We start from the raw sequence: 15,142 nt of genomic DNA, 5'->3' as shown, positions 1-15,142 counted from the left end.
TTTGCATATATGCATATTAAATTGTTCAGAAGAAGGGCTTTACGTCCCTATCTAGAATTTTAACTCTATGGGAGGTTTGGCTCTTCTTATGACAGGCAAGCTCTAAAATGTACATAAAAACATGATACCTCAGCAATTTCTGAAATATGCAGAGACACTGAATGGTGCCATCTGTCAAGTACAGAGACTACTACTGACTGTCTTCAGGGGATGTGATCTGGTTTGTTTTTCTAGTGGTAGCAACAGGTTCAAAGAGGTGATACTCACCTCATAAGGATGCCGTAAGGATGGTGAAAACACACTATAAACTACCAAAAAAAAAAAAAGTTTGCATTCCCATGATGAAGCCAGGTCTAATATAGCGCTAAAATTAGTGAATTAGGTGTCAGAAGGCTTGGATGAGACCCAGCCAGAGCACACGAGCACCTCTGGGTTGTCAGCAATGCTACTTGATCTTTCTGGGTCTCAGGTTAGTCATCTGAAAATGATGACACTTCCTACTTTATAAGAGTGTTATAAGTAATAGTGGTCCATAAATTGTATAATGTTTTTACTTATAAGCAATGTCCATCTAAGGCCCTCCTGCCTGAGTAGCCCTGTGAAGCACACTTCATCAATATTTAAGTCAACTCAGATTTGCCTTTCTGACCATAAAACAAAATAATGCAAACTAATCTATGTGAACGATATTATTTTTACTGTAATACTTTGGTTAATACCAACAAAAAGTACAAAATAGCAATAATTATTAATTATAAAAAAGCAGTTAACATTTTAGTGGTTACTACGTGGAAGAAATTGTGCTAAGCAATTTATATGAAATTCCAAATTATGTTATCATAGCAATACTATGAAGATGGTTTTATTATTTTCTCAATTTTTCAAATGTGGAAATTAAGGCTTTAAGGGGGTAATTAATTCATCCAAGCCTACATTTTCTATAAGTATTAAGTGCCAGATTTTGACCTCAAGTTTATATAACTATAGAACTTTCTGTTAAATCATTATAAGACACTATCTTGCTCTCCAAATGAGCTAACCAGCCAATATTTATTTAAGAATAATATATATTTACATATATATATTTATAAATATATATATATTTTTAAGAATTACTATAACTTGAGTACCAAACATGTGGTGGTTCCACTAAAGAGCTCTATAGGCTTTAACTTATTTCTGTTTAATATCTGACTCTACTCCTTGCTAGTCGTGTGACCTTGGCCCATTTACTTAACTTCTCTGCATCTCAGTTTCTTTATCGATAAAATGAGTTTAACAGTTTTCTTATTTAATATGTTGGTTATGAGGATTAAATGAGTTTACATGTAAAATGCTTAGGGCAGCACTTGGTTAACTATTTATACAGGGTAATATTATTGTTTACAAAGACCAAATAACAAAATTCAGTAATTCTGCAACCCTATATAACATAACAGCTTCTACTGACAGGGGGTACAATAGAGGAAATTACAAGTAGTTTCAAAACAACTATTAAATGGTTTATAATTTGCCCAAGGAATTTGGTCCCAAATACAGTCCTTTCTGGAGAATGTCTGCCCAGGAGACAGAGACTCAGCTCCGTGGCCATCAAAAGGACATGAAAAAAACAATTTTGAATGTTCTCTGTAGGACCTGTTGAAGAAAAGTAAGGTGACCTAAATCCATACTCGAATCCTATAATCCATGTTATTTTGGACTGTTATCATGAGTCTGAAGTATTATCCATTAAATTAGATAAATAACTCAGTTCAGTGTCAAAAACTATGTAATTTGGAATAAGTAAAGCATCTGTAATCCTTCTGGATTCTGCAGGCTACTTGTATATCTGAGACAACAAATTCAAGTGCAGTCATTTTTCACACAAAGGAAATCTAAGGCTATAAAAGGAATTAATCATAACAATTCTCCATAGATTTTTTTAGATACTAAATGCTAAAATAATTATATATCAAGGCATGTTTAAAAATAATAAATGTTCAGAGACAGACCAAACTCTACTACAGACAGAACAAAAGGGAAAAGAATTATTGGTGTCTTCAATATGAAATCAGTGTAAAGAAAACCAAGCTCTATTTTGAAATGACTAATACTATATTGTTTGTTTTTGTATTAAAACCATAGAGGAATGTTCATATGATTTCTATTAAGGTCTAATTAAAAATGAAAACCAGTCTTGAAAACATTTCCCATAGAAATAAAAATGTATCTTTTAACTTTTATGGGCAGTATTTCTCAAGTGTCTTTTACCAGCCAAAGTAAAATGCCTACTGTGCGGTGGAAGTTTTTAAATCAAGAAAAATATACTGACTACACTTGATTCAGAATAAGCAAGTTTGGTCATATTTGAAGCACTTTTATAATTAAGATATTTCACACTAGATATTTGTTTGCTAAAGGTAAAGATAATAAAATATCTCACAAAAAAGTACTCTTAAGAGCAGCCTAGAGGAGTGGAAAGACTGCTGGTATAAATGAATAAGGGGCTCTATAATAAACCTGACTGACAGTAACCTCACAGGGTGATCTGATCATAAAATCCTAACTGGGCAGGTCATGGTGGGTGGGTAACCACGCCCCAGGCCTATATGCCTTTCGCGAGTCTTCCCCATTCTTTTTGTGCATCTAGGTTCACATACTTTTGAAATGCCTCTTTTTCAGACCCTTCAGAAGAGGAAGTGCAACTACCCCCAAGAGAGCACATAATCTTGTTAACCATCCTGTAATCCAACCTCCACTTTGCTTTCTCCCACCTCCATATAATCTTCCTTACCTTCCCGCCTTAATTCCAAATGAATAAAAGAAACTGAAAACGGTCATTTTGGGGAGCATTTGAGATCTTGCTTCCAGGCAAAATTCTCTACAGGTTTGGACATTCTTATGTCGACACTGGTCTGAGGAATTGCGTTCTAGCCTTCACTGTGCCACCAACTAGCTGCTCGGTCTGTTTACGTGTGGAAAATGAGTGCTTGGCCCCCTGAAAGTCAGTTCCATCTCTTAAAATATTTAAGTCTGGTAATATATATATGGTCTCTCTGTCTCTCTCTCTCTCTATCTCTCTCTCTCTCTCTCTCTCTCTCTCTCTCTCTCTCTTCTCTCTCTCTCTCTCTCTCTCTCTCTCACACACACACACACACACACACACACACACACACTTCCCCATAATGTATCCGTCTTTGGGAACTCAAATGTTGAGTTCTGCTTATATTTTTGGAGTTATACAGTTTATATAGAAAGAAATGTAGAAAGTGCAGACATGATTTACAACTGACTGGGAGCAAGAAGATTTCCAATATAATCAATGAAATAAAGCTGCCAATTTATACAAAAAGCATGAAAACAAGTTATAATTCATCTTCTTCCATAATAATGCTGCTCTATATACATTCACATTGTAGAAATTCTAGTTGGCATTCATAGTTCTGAATCCCTATTTCCACTCATGTATAGTATTTAAATCAGCAGTCTATCAGATGAATTAAAGAAACTAAACACTAAATTCTACACCCTGACATGCACTATGTCAAGCCTGCAATACTATTCCATTCTGCATATACCATTAGACTAAGAACCTTTAAATAAATACATTCTTGACAACTGTTTATAGATAATTCTTCTAATCTTCAGCTATACAAAAAGCAGGACCCATCTCCTCTGTCCTTGAGTTCAACAACCCCATCGTTAACCTTTTTCTAATGCCTCTCACAGATGCACAGTGCTTTTTTCCCACAACTGTAACTCACTCAGGGCCTCATTTTCCACAGCAAAGTATCAGGTGTCTCAAAGCTACGTAGAACACACTACAAAGGAAATGTTTGTGGTTCGTGGACTTTATCCACTCCAGTTAAATAGGATCATCTGGTTGAGAGAAGAGGGCCACTTTGACTCAGCGTTTTCCACTTGGACCAGGCTAAGGAGGTTGCTGACTGCAGTGGAAGGTTCTACACTTAACAGACACTCTTGCCTTCCAGCTGGCTCACTGGTTTGAACAGGCTTGCAAGAAATCTCCACTATATAAAGACTGTGAAAAGCAACAGAATGTCATTTGTAGAATTAACTTTATTTACCAAGTAAGAAAATGCTTAAGTAAAACAGGGAATAAAGCAATAGAAAAAATAAAGACCTTCAAAAGATTTTTACTACTAGTAAGATGTTCTTCAATACCAAAAGGTAACTGACCTATATGTATATTGTAGAAAAGAATGCCTGTTTTTTATTCACTTTACTAATCAAAGACTTCTTAGCAGCTTAGAAACAATTTAGTACTAAGAACATGAGGCAGATAAAATAACGGAATCACCACCACCAAAAGACCAAGTGCAGTAATCTTTATGCTCAAGATTTCATTTGAATTTATTTAGCCACAAATTTAACCTCCCAGTGAGTAGACAAAGGCATAGTATACTGCTGTGTGTTCTCAGTTGGTCTATCCAGCAACTGAGATTTTAAAAAATAAAGGGGTGTGATTGCTTATACTACTGCAACTGTAGCTAAACCTTTAAACAAGAATAATCCACACACAAGTGAAATTCACAATTTTAGATGGGCCAGAAAACTTTGAATCTCCTGTACTAAAGAATTTTTCACAAAGCTCTTTAATTTTATAAAAACATCTTTGATGAAGTAAAATATTGTAAATCAAGGCTGTGAAGGAAAATAGCATGATTTTAGTGTCATGGTCTGACTTCCCAGCTCTGTGATCTGATGCTGCTCACTCATCATTTTCCTCATTGTAGAACAGGTGTAACATCGGCACTCATCTCTCAGGCTGCTTGTGAGGATCTAATTAGGTCACAAATGTAACTGCTCAGTGAAAACACCTACAATATAGTTGTCAAAGATCAGCTATTTTTATTCTTGAAAAGACTCTTCCTTGTTCTGGGACACCAAATTCTTGTTATTTTCTTCTTCTTTCTGTTCCTTCCTTCATACCTATCTTGCTTTTCTCTCCCCAAACATTAAATATCGAGAGTTCTCAGATTATACAGCACCTAGATCCTCTTCTCATTCTCTTCTTTCCCAGCAGAATCTAATCTACTCCGCCGTGATTTCAATTACCACCTAGAGAGCAATAATTCCTAATGTATTTCTAATTCAGACCTGATTACACAGCTGGCAAGTCAACATCTCCACTTGGATGTCTGAAAAGAACCTGGATTCATTATGTCTAAAAGTCAAACTCACCATTCTTGCCATCCAAACATAAATGTTGCCTATCTCAGTAAGTGGTTCCAACACCACCCAATTACGCAGCCCAGAACCCTGAGAGTCATCTCTGAGATATCCTGTTCCTCACTTCCCAGTATTTAACCCATTTCCTGCCTCCTTCCTTTTTACCTCTGAAACACAGCTTTTGGTCTCCCTAGCCACATTGCCTTCTGAATCTGAAGCCACTATCCTATAGCCCCCAAACTGGTTTTCTCACAAGCAGTCTGGCCTCCTCTAATCCATGTATAACATGCAACTAGAGTGATATTTTAAAATGCATATATGATATCACCCCTCCAACTACAACTTTTCTTTGGCTTATCATTGCCCTTACGATCAGGAATAAAATTTCATAAACCTTTAATAAAGCTGTGTACATGTCTTCTACCCCCATGGTCCTCTCTATTCCAAGCACATTAGGTTTTTTTTCTTTTAATATGCCAAGCTTTCTTTCTTCAAGGCCTTTACTCACACTCACTCTCTTTCATCTTTGGGACTATATGAAAGGTTCTTCCCTTCCTATCCCTACATCCCAATATCTAGCTATTTCTTTCTCTATATTTACTTTTCTGCTTAAACAATACCTCTTCCAGAAGGTGTTTCCTGGCTCTCAGGACAAGGCTAGTTCTATCACTTACTCTCACAAAGCACTCTACACTTCTGCATCAAAATCCTCAGTTCATTTGTAATTACTTTGGTGTCTGTTTCCCACAAAAGATATTAGGGACATGCAGGGAGCATGTCTGTTTTGTTTATAGTTGTATCCCTTAATCTTAAACACCATGATTGCCACAAGTAGGCCAACCATGACAATGATAAATATTTGCTGAATTAATTAACACAAAAATGGTTCTGGCTTAGTCCCTGATTTAATAATTGTTCCTAATTGGTGGAGAAGTACACATAAAACTAATTCAAGGCAGGCTATGATATTTTTACACAGGAAATAAGCATAAGGACTACTTGATTATGTGAGAAGAAAAAAAATCAATTCCGGAAGGGGAACAAATGTATGAGGAAGGACCTATATAAGAAAGGGTTCTTTCTGGTGCTGGGAGATAAGCCATGTAGAGCTAGCAAGACTTCAATTAGTGAAAGGTAAGAAATATTCTAAGGAGAGGCAAAAAGTGTGGCAAAGCCATGGATAAAGTTAGGGTATATACAGAGACTGGTGAACTGACAATTGTGCCGGATGAGGAAGGTATACTGAAATGTGGCAAATGGCCACATTGTGAAAAGCTTTCGTTATCAGGATTAAACTGTCTCTCAAGGAAAACCATTGCAGGTTTCAGTGTCAAAGAATGACAATCAAAGACAAGAAAAATGTGTTAACAGATTAGGATAGGAGTAGAGACTAACTAGTAGGCTATTTCAATATTTCAGACAGAATAGGAGAAAAGGAGGAAAAATAATTCAGCAGTAGAATGGTGAACACTGTTGCTCCAATGGGGACAGTATATGCCATTGATTAACTGGAAAACCAAAACAGAGGAAGGATGAGAGACGATGAGTTCTGTTTTGGAAATCCTAAATTTTATGTCCTTACATAATGTTACACAAGTAGTTAAAATGTAGTCTTAGAAAGAGGATGCAAGTAAATTTCAGAAAATTTTAGGCTCAGGGAAATTTTAATTGGAACATAATGAATTAAACATCAATGCAAAGGCTTCACAAATATGTCTAAGGTTTTCCACAAACACGTTTTTATTAATAATGAAAAAATACAAAAAATAACAAAAGTTCCTTTACAGTTACTGCTTGAATTTTCAATATACCCTGTGCCTAGTTTTTATTTTATAGCTGTTAAAAGCAAAACTCATATTTTTGCCATAATTTCACTCTCTTTAAAATAGTTAATTTCCGAAAGATAAAAATAAAAATAAAAAATAAAATCGTTAATTTCTTATATAATTGTTGGGAAGGAAAGAACTCTTATGTTGACTTTTTCTCTATTCAGTGAAAGAATCTCTCTCATGTTTAAAAGAAGTCCATTCTTTGTAACAGGCTCTGTGCAAAAGTTAAAAATGACGTGCAGAATTTTTAAAAAGGTCATTCTATTATCAAAATGTTAACATCTGAAATTATGTCATCTTTAGTTATCAAGAGAATATCTGAAGAATAACAAAATGTAACACTTACTTTTGCTGCACCTATCTGTTCTTTTCGAAATTTCTCAAGTGGCGCAATTAATACATCATTAGCGTTTTGAATCTGAAATTAAAAATACAAACACATTAAATTCTGCATAATTTCATGCAAATATTGAAAAAGCATGGCTTTTTTATTCACTTTATTTAAATAAAGTTTTTGTTCTCTCACTTCTATAAGTGAAATAAAAATATCTTGCCTGTTGTAGTCTTTCTACTTTATAATTAAGTTTTTCTCACAAATTATGTCACTTGATCCTAACAATGTGAATAATTTGAAAACAAGTACATGTGGTAAGATGTTAGTTTGAATATTTAAATTTCTTATTCTAAGCTATAACTATGAAATAATATATTGGATATTAAACTTATAAATATCTTTAACTATACTCTTTTGATGTAGTCAGGTTCGAGCATCATTTTAAAACTAAACCATATAAAAGCTCTTCCATTTTGTCACCATAATGTCATAATTCTACAGCTGCAAAATAAAATAAGGCTTATTTTTTTTCCTATTTAATTAGAATTCTTACACTTGGGATTTGCCTGAATGTTCTCATATTTCCAACCCTAATAAAATAGTAACTGATTTCTTTTCAATGAACAGTAGTTCAGCCCCAAACTCCAAATTGGGATTTACTTAAAACTTTAAAACACATGAATCTTTTAATAATGGTCTGTAAAAATACTGTGAGAGGATTCAAGGTACGGGGCCAGGGACTGGATGCAAGGAGACAAACATTTCTAAGAGTAACATTATGCTGGAAGAAAATCTTGATTTAAAAAATCCTTCAGAAAGCATTAATATTAAATGTAGAGCCTTAAATGTTCTCACCACAAAAATGGTAATTATGTGACAAGATATAAGTGCTGGCAATGCCACAGTGGCAATTATTTTGCAATATATAATGTATTATACCAACATATTGTATACACTGTTTATACAATGTTATATGTCAATTATATCTCAATAAAGCTTGGGAGAGAAAGTAGGCCCAGTTTACAAAATTTATAATTTATTCTACAACTGTAATAACATGATCAATATACTAGCAAATGCTAAAATTAAAAACCTATTTCTAAAATAAATTACTCTATTTTAAAATAAGTTAAAGGGTATATAGTAGTTCTTCATATTATTCTTACAACTTTTCTGTAAGTCTGAAACTATACCAAAATTAGAGTTTTACTTTCACTTATTAATAGAGTTTTACTTTCACCTATTTTCACGAGTTATTCTCTAGTAACGTTTTACTTCTTAAATTACATAATCTAAATGAACAGAGATAGTATACACAAAAATAAAAACTATTGACTAGTGTGTTAATGCCTTCCATGATTCGGTCATTCTCCAAATTTATAGAAAAATGAGATGATTGATCTTTAAAAGAGGACCTAAAATCCTGTGCTGTGAAAATGTGCAAAGTAGATCAATACTAAAAATCATTTCCAAGACATTGAGGGGTCTGATATCTCTGTGGAGGTATCTGTGGATACCTCTGACATCCATCACCTAATTCCCATTTGTGAGCTCAGTCAGGTATCCCTCCAGATACACTGTGCAGGCCTCTAACTAAAGAGATGACGGGAAACAGTAGCAAAATAGCTCACTTTTCATTCTCACTCTCTAAATCTCTGCCTTCATGAAAGCACAAATACATATTAAAAACACACAAATATCCAGATTTTACAGACATTATAAATAGCTGATTCTGCCTTTAAATTTAAGTTTGCATATGGGGAAAGACAGTGTCATGAACACTTCAGTGTAATCTGGAAAAATAGCAAAATAAAGGCTAACATTTACTGAATGTTTATGCTGGAAACAAGCAGCATCTAATGTATTTAAAGTTAATGAACTTAAACAGGGAGATTTTCTCAAGCGGTGAAAACTCCAACCATGAGGCTGAACAAGATGACGTGCAGTGTAGTGCTTAAGTACATGTATTTAAAATAAAAAACGCCTGTGTTTAAACTGGGTTCTATTGCTTATGAGCTGCTAGTTAACCACTCTGACCTTCAGCTGCACCATCTACCCAATCACTTGGTTCTAAGAACTACGATAATGTAAACACTTAGTTCTATGTCTTATGGTAAGTGCTCAAAATCCATTAATATATTTTAATATCTACAAATAAACATAGGTAATGAATCTCATTCTATATTTACCTACCTAATACACTTCTATATCTGAATCTACTGTATTGCCCTTTGGTTGAAGTATATCTATGTGCACACTATGAGACGGTACTTTCCTACAAAGTCCCAAAAGAAAGATGCCCTGGACTCTCCCACATCTAATCACTAGAGTAGTTAATTGATAAACTATGCCAAATTCCTTATAAATACATTAGAATTTTGACAACAGTAAAGATCTATAGGAACTAAATGAGTCAGGGTAGTATTTGGATAGTGTGTGAAATGGATACACCAAAGAGAAAAAATATCCTAGGAAAAGAGAACCCCATGGATAAAGGGTGGAACTAAGCACGGCATGTGGGAAGAGGAACTGCAATGCAGAAAAAGAGCATTTAGTGAGCACTCATTAACAGTCCGTCATTGATGGTTGTGAGTATACTGACCACATTACAGGTCCTCATTTAGCTTTTTAAAAATGGGAATAGCAGAATAAATGTGAAGCATGTCAAACAATTATGGCACATAGCAGGCTCCACAGAATTAATGTCATTCTTATTAAAAACATCATCTAACTGGAGAAAAGAATATATATTATTAGCAGCGAACTCAGTAAGGAAATAAGGAAAGACTGAATATACCCATAATCTAGGCAAAGCAGCCTAAACAAGAACGACTATTGGCTTCTAAACAGAGAATTTTTTTTAATGTCATAAAAACTTGTTCTAGGAAGCCAGTAATATGTGGGATATTTTTAAAATGAAGAGATGAAGACGAAATATTCCAGCTGAAAGACTGGGAGAGGACTCAAGCTTGAAGTGATGAGGAACTAGATCAGGTGCTTGTAGTGTACACAAATGGGAAGCAGGGAAATGAAGAGACAGTTTTTTGGGAAAACATAAAAAAGGACCCAGGAGAGAAGACTAAAAAGTGACATAGGCTTCTGCCTCAGACACTGGAACTTTAGCATCACATTAAAAAGGAGATTACAGGACATAGGGAGTATGTGGTGAAGAAGGATAAAAGACAAAGAATTTCAGTTTGCAACTATTATGTTTGATGTCATGGGACGACTCAAAAAACTATTTTGGCAGAATATCCTACCTCAAAATGGTAGAACTAATTAATATAAACAAAATGTTTTTTATTTGAATGAGAAGGATTAGGAAAAGGAATGGATAGATGTGTCCATATACTAAGAAACTGGCACCTACATGCATATCCGACAGTTTAAATCTTTGTTAAAACCCTACTGTTGCTGTTATCTAAATATAACCTGGGAATAAAATAAAACCCGAGGAGATATAACAAATCAAATGTGATAATTAACAATCATCCTATGGGCAAGTATTACTTCCTATCTCTAGTTCTTCCACATTTCTTAATTTTCTCTTTTGTTTTTGGATTTGCTTAATTTTTTCTTCCCACTCTTGTCATTCTATTAAGGTGAAACTGAAATAATTTTTTTTAAAAAATGTTCCAGAGGCAATAAACAGAAAAATGCGGAAGGAGAAGAAAAACATCCAAGAGTGATAGATAACAATACATATGATTTATTGAGTGTTTACTATGTACCAAGTATTATGCAAAGCCCTTCACAATATCGAGATTAAGGTCAAGTGTACATGAGTAATGATGTTCTAAATCTAAAAATCATCTGGAATGTGTTAAGAATGCGAGTGTTCAGGTTAGTTCCATTTGAATCTTGGCACCAAAACCTCCAAGGTTCAGTGTCTTCATCCCTACATCTCTGAAGGTTTTTAAAAAAATATTAAAGGAGAAATATATGTATTTTACAAATAACAAACATATTTGGCACATGGCAGACTTTCAATAAATGTCTGTCTGCTTCTTCACAGAATTGATGCCAACTATGTGTTCACAATTACTATAAGCAGTTTTAGAATTTCTCAAGATGATTTAAAATGTGGTTACTCAAAGGTAGAAAATGAAACTCAAATTAATTTAACATAACAGTACCTATCCAGAGTACCCATCTATAATAGTAGATAACCAGGAACTGAATTTTTCCATAAACCATTATAATACATGTATGGTTTTACATCTGAAATATGATGCTCCTTTTGTGTGCTGTCAATAGGCTTCTGTTCATAATATGTGAATCTAAATTCATGAGATCAAAATGGAAACGGCAACACTCAAAGGGCACAAAGTGAATTTACAACATAGTGTGGCTGCTCCTGACCCTTATCTCTGTATATCCCCCAGGGAACATATGCCTTTCATCCTCACACACTAGTCAATCACACAGACAAAAAAATTCTTTGATTCTGAAGTAATCTAAGTGTGAAGTAAAGAAGGTGTTTAAAATTTTAGTAGGTTTAAAAGAGTTACTGTTGAAACTGCATAATAAAGGAAAAGGACATACAAAATGAAGGAAAATTTTAAAATATGAATCAGGTTGCAACTCTGCTGACAGCTTTCACAAGGTTTAAAAAATACTGAGAAAAATTAAATTTTGGCTCATATAGAACTCTTTCTTCCCAGATTTATATGCAAGAGGTTTGATGAAACTCCTTCTAGAAGGTAATATTTGGGTGTGTATATATGTGGGCAGGATCAAGTCACTCAATTCAAGAGACTCGAGATCCCATAATATTTGTGGAATGTGTTAACATTGCATGACCTTACTAGGAGGCTTTAGGAAAAATACAAAAGCAATTTTAGTTCTATACTTTCTAGATATCAATCATATAAAGTTCTTGAAAAGGTCTTATTTCAGTAATTAAGACATAATTACTTATTAACTATTTTATAATTCTTAACCATTACCTAAGCCTTGGGTTTAAGCAACTTATTTTTATAGATATTGGTCCGTTTCAAAATTTAAAAAATAACTACGAGCCATTTCATTTATTTTCTGTAACGGAGAAACAAATCTAATATTGGATAATGGTTTACAATACTTGGTTACCTGGTAGACACACTTTAACTGGGGGGTCCATTACAGTAAGTCAGGCAATTAAATTTCCTGTCACCTTTCTTTTGCTATTTCAAGTGGTTCTAATAAACAACCACAAGGGAGTGCTCATAAATCACTCAAAGGTAATGGGAGAAATGTTTTTATGTGGTTAGATGAATGAGACTCTAAACATGTTTTTTTTTTTAAATTTTCTCCAAGCATACATGAATTATATGTATTCCATAGACCATGGATTTTCAAGTACTACTATTCTACAGGATTTTTCAATGCTTGCTTCCCCAGCTGAGAACTTTACACAACGTGTTTGTCCAACAAAGTGAGTAGCAATGGACTAAAAGAAATCTGAAAGGTAATTCTCCTTACACTTTTACTTTCTCTCCCCGATCCAGGTTTTGGATCCAGTCACAGCTCCTCACTAGTCAATGATTACAGTGTCCCATTATCCTGCAACTTACTCAATAACAGAATTGGTAAGATTCCAATTCTCTACTTCAACCTTTCAAAGCACTAAAACTTAACTCTTAAGTTTTGAAGAGAAAATTTAATGATATTCAGCAGTGTTATCTAAAAGCAACTGTGTGAGAAGGCTTTTTACAGAAACTTAAAAAAATAATTTTTTTTTTGTGATGCCTATGTAGCCAATCCACACAAAGTAGAAAGATCACAAAGGTGTGTGATAGTGTGTGGACTGAACATAATCAATGTGGAGGATACCTATAAACAGTCTCTGAAGTAAGAATAGATTATTTTCCCACTGGTTTTTTCCCCAGCAATCTCAAATGGGAGGTTAAACTAAGAATATTTTTAAAGCATTCAAGCATTGTGGAAAAGATGTGTAAACACCAGCTATAACCATAACACACTGCCTCCTCACAAATTTGTGTCCGCTTATTGCCATCCTGATTACTACTTGTTCATTTAAGACTCTAAAATAATGATGTATTTTAAAAAAAGTCAGCAAAAAAAGGTCAAACTGCCTTTTAGCTATAAATATCAAGATATGTAAAGGGTCACATCAGAACTGACATCTTAAAAGCTGCTGAAATTACCCCCAACATCCTGCAGATACATTCCTGTAACAAATACTTTTCTATTGATTTTGACCAAAAATTATACATTTAGCAAAGCACTTTTATAGACTATATGGCTGCATTACTTCAAAGGCAGATTCTGAAGTTAAATCTACCTTTGAGAATACAGGCTCCGAAGAATATAATAAATGCTACAACCTCAGTTGTTTCAAAGATACTGGTGAGGTTACTTCAGCCAGTCCTCAACCTTTGGATTTTCTCAGGAAACCCCAAATCTGCTGAACTTATGTATCTCTGGTGGCACTGCTATGAGGTCCCAATGATGCTCTCATATTTGTTAACACTATAGGAGATGGCCGGAGATCTTCCTGTAACACAGCTGTCACACATATAACAATATCCTCATGGTGATGAAAACTATACCTCCCCTTCCCAACCTCAAAAGCCAGAAATGCTGTACATTCTGAGCTGAGCCAATTATGGCCTCGAGATGATTTTTTTCCCAGGTTTTATCTCCTAGCTTAGAGGAATCAAAGTGGCTTATGTGTGAGGGCAGGGGGAGGGAGCCTCAACAAATCGATAATTTATGTAATTCAATGTTTATCTCCCCCTCCCTTTTAATGCTATTCCTTCTTGCTAATATTCTTCTATCCTTTCTGGTACTCAGTACTAAGAATATCTTTGGAGAACAAAATTAAAATCACTCATCTGTTATAAATTCTTCATTTGTGAATTTAAGTAAACATCTAATAGTCTTTGTCAGTTTATAAAAGAAATGAAAATTCATTATATTTCCAGAGTCAGTCATTTTACAGCCATTACATTGTAGTAGCTGAATGTAGTAGTTAATGTATTTTAATTATAATTACTCAATATCTACATAATGTTGATTGTTAAATCCTTAAGATTTAAGATATCCCAATGTATATGCAATTTCTTAAATTGCTTACTACAGTTATACAATAATGGAGACAGGTGGAAGGAAAGAGGAAGAGAGGATAGAGGAGAGAAGGGCGGAGGAATTATGCAAGATTGATATGCATGTAAAACAAAGTAGAGATGGACCTAACTAACATCAGGAGTGATTGACAACAATTACAAAGATAGGATCGGGGGTAGTGGTACGCTGGAACAGACTCAGAGCAGCTTGGACCACTGTGTTTCTCTCTTCCCAACCTGTATTCAGTGACCTTTGGTCAAAATCAGCTGATGTGGGAGTATTTGCACCATGGAAATCAGCATGCATTGCCAATCAAGACATACACACACCTCTGAGTGCTTGCTGGCATTTAAGTTTTTACCATCACTTTACTGCTTAGAGTTAAACATGTATTTGGAAGACACCAATATTAAACTACAAATGATGATAAAGAGTACTAACTATATGATTTCTTTTTTCTAGTTATTAAAGCATCTCTTCTTAAATATGTACCCGTGGGCTTATAACATTTCCAAGTTAATATGCCTTTTCCAATACTTAAAAGATAAAACTCATTTCCACTTTACACTAACACTTATTTTTACATAAAGCAAGCCTTTTGCATTTCTGGACTTCTACAGCAACACCTTGAACAAACTTCTACTACAGCACTAATGACAAATTGTTTTAGCTTCACAAGTCTGAATAAGAGCGGGTTTCTGTGCTGCTGGGTTGAGGATTCTGAAGCTGAATCTAG

The 15,142-nt window shown here is 34.4% G+C and overlaps 1 protein-coding gene across 3 annotated transcripts in view; it reads right to left on the bottom strand.

Annotated features, from left to right (window-relative positions):
* ARHGAP42 (Rho GTPase activating protein 42) overlaps positions 1–15,142 on the bottom strand; it is a 229,064-nt gene that overhangs the window by 93,309 nt on the left and 120,613 nt on the right. For 2 of the 3 annotated variants that reach the window (XM_006907501.3, XM_025043742.1), the window contains exon 4: positions 7,348–7,419. The exons of the other annotated variant lie outside the window; for it this stretch is intronic. In XM_006907501.3, coding sequence (XP_006907563.1) covers positions 7,348–7,419 — 72 coding nt within the window. The remainder of the gene's footprint in view (positions 1–7,347; positions 7,420–15,142) is intronic. 3 annotated transcript variants of the gene reach the window in all.

The sequence above is a fragment of the Pteropus alecto genome, unplaced genomic scaffold, assembly GCF_000325575.1.
Source record: "Pteropus alecto unplaced genomic scaffold, ASM32557v1 scaffold12, whole genome shotgun sequence".
In the NCBI taxonomy this organism is placed as follows: Eukaryota; Metazoa; Chordata; class Mammalia; order Chiroptera; family Pteropodidae; genus Pteropus; species Pteropus alecto.
Note: the sequence above shows the minus strand (reverse complement) of the source record. Positions and strands in the feature narration are given on the sequence as shown.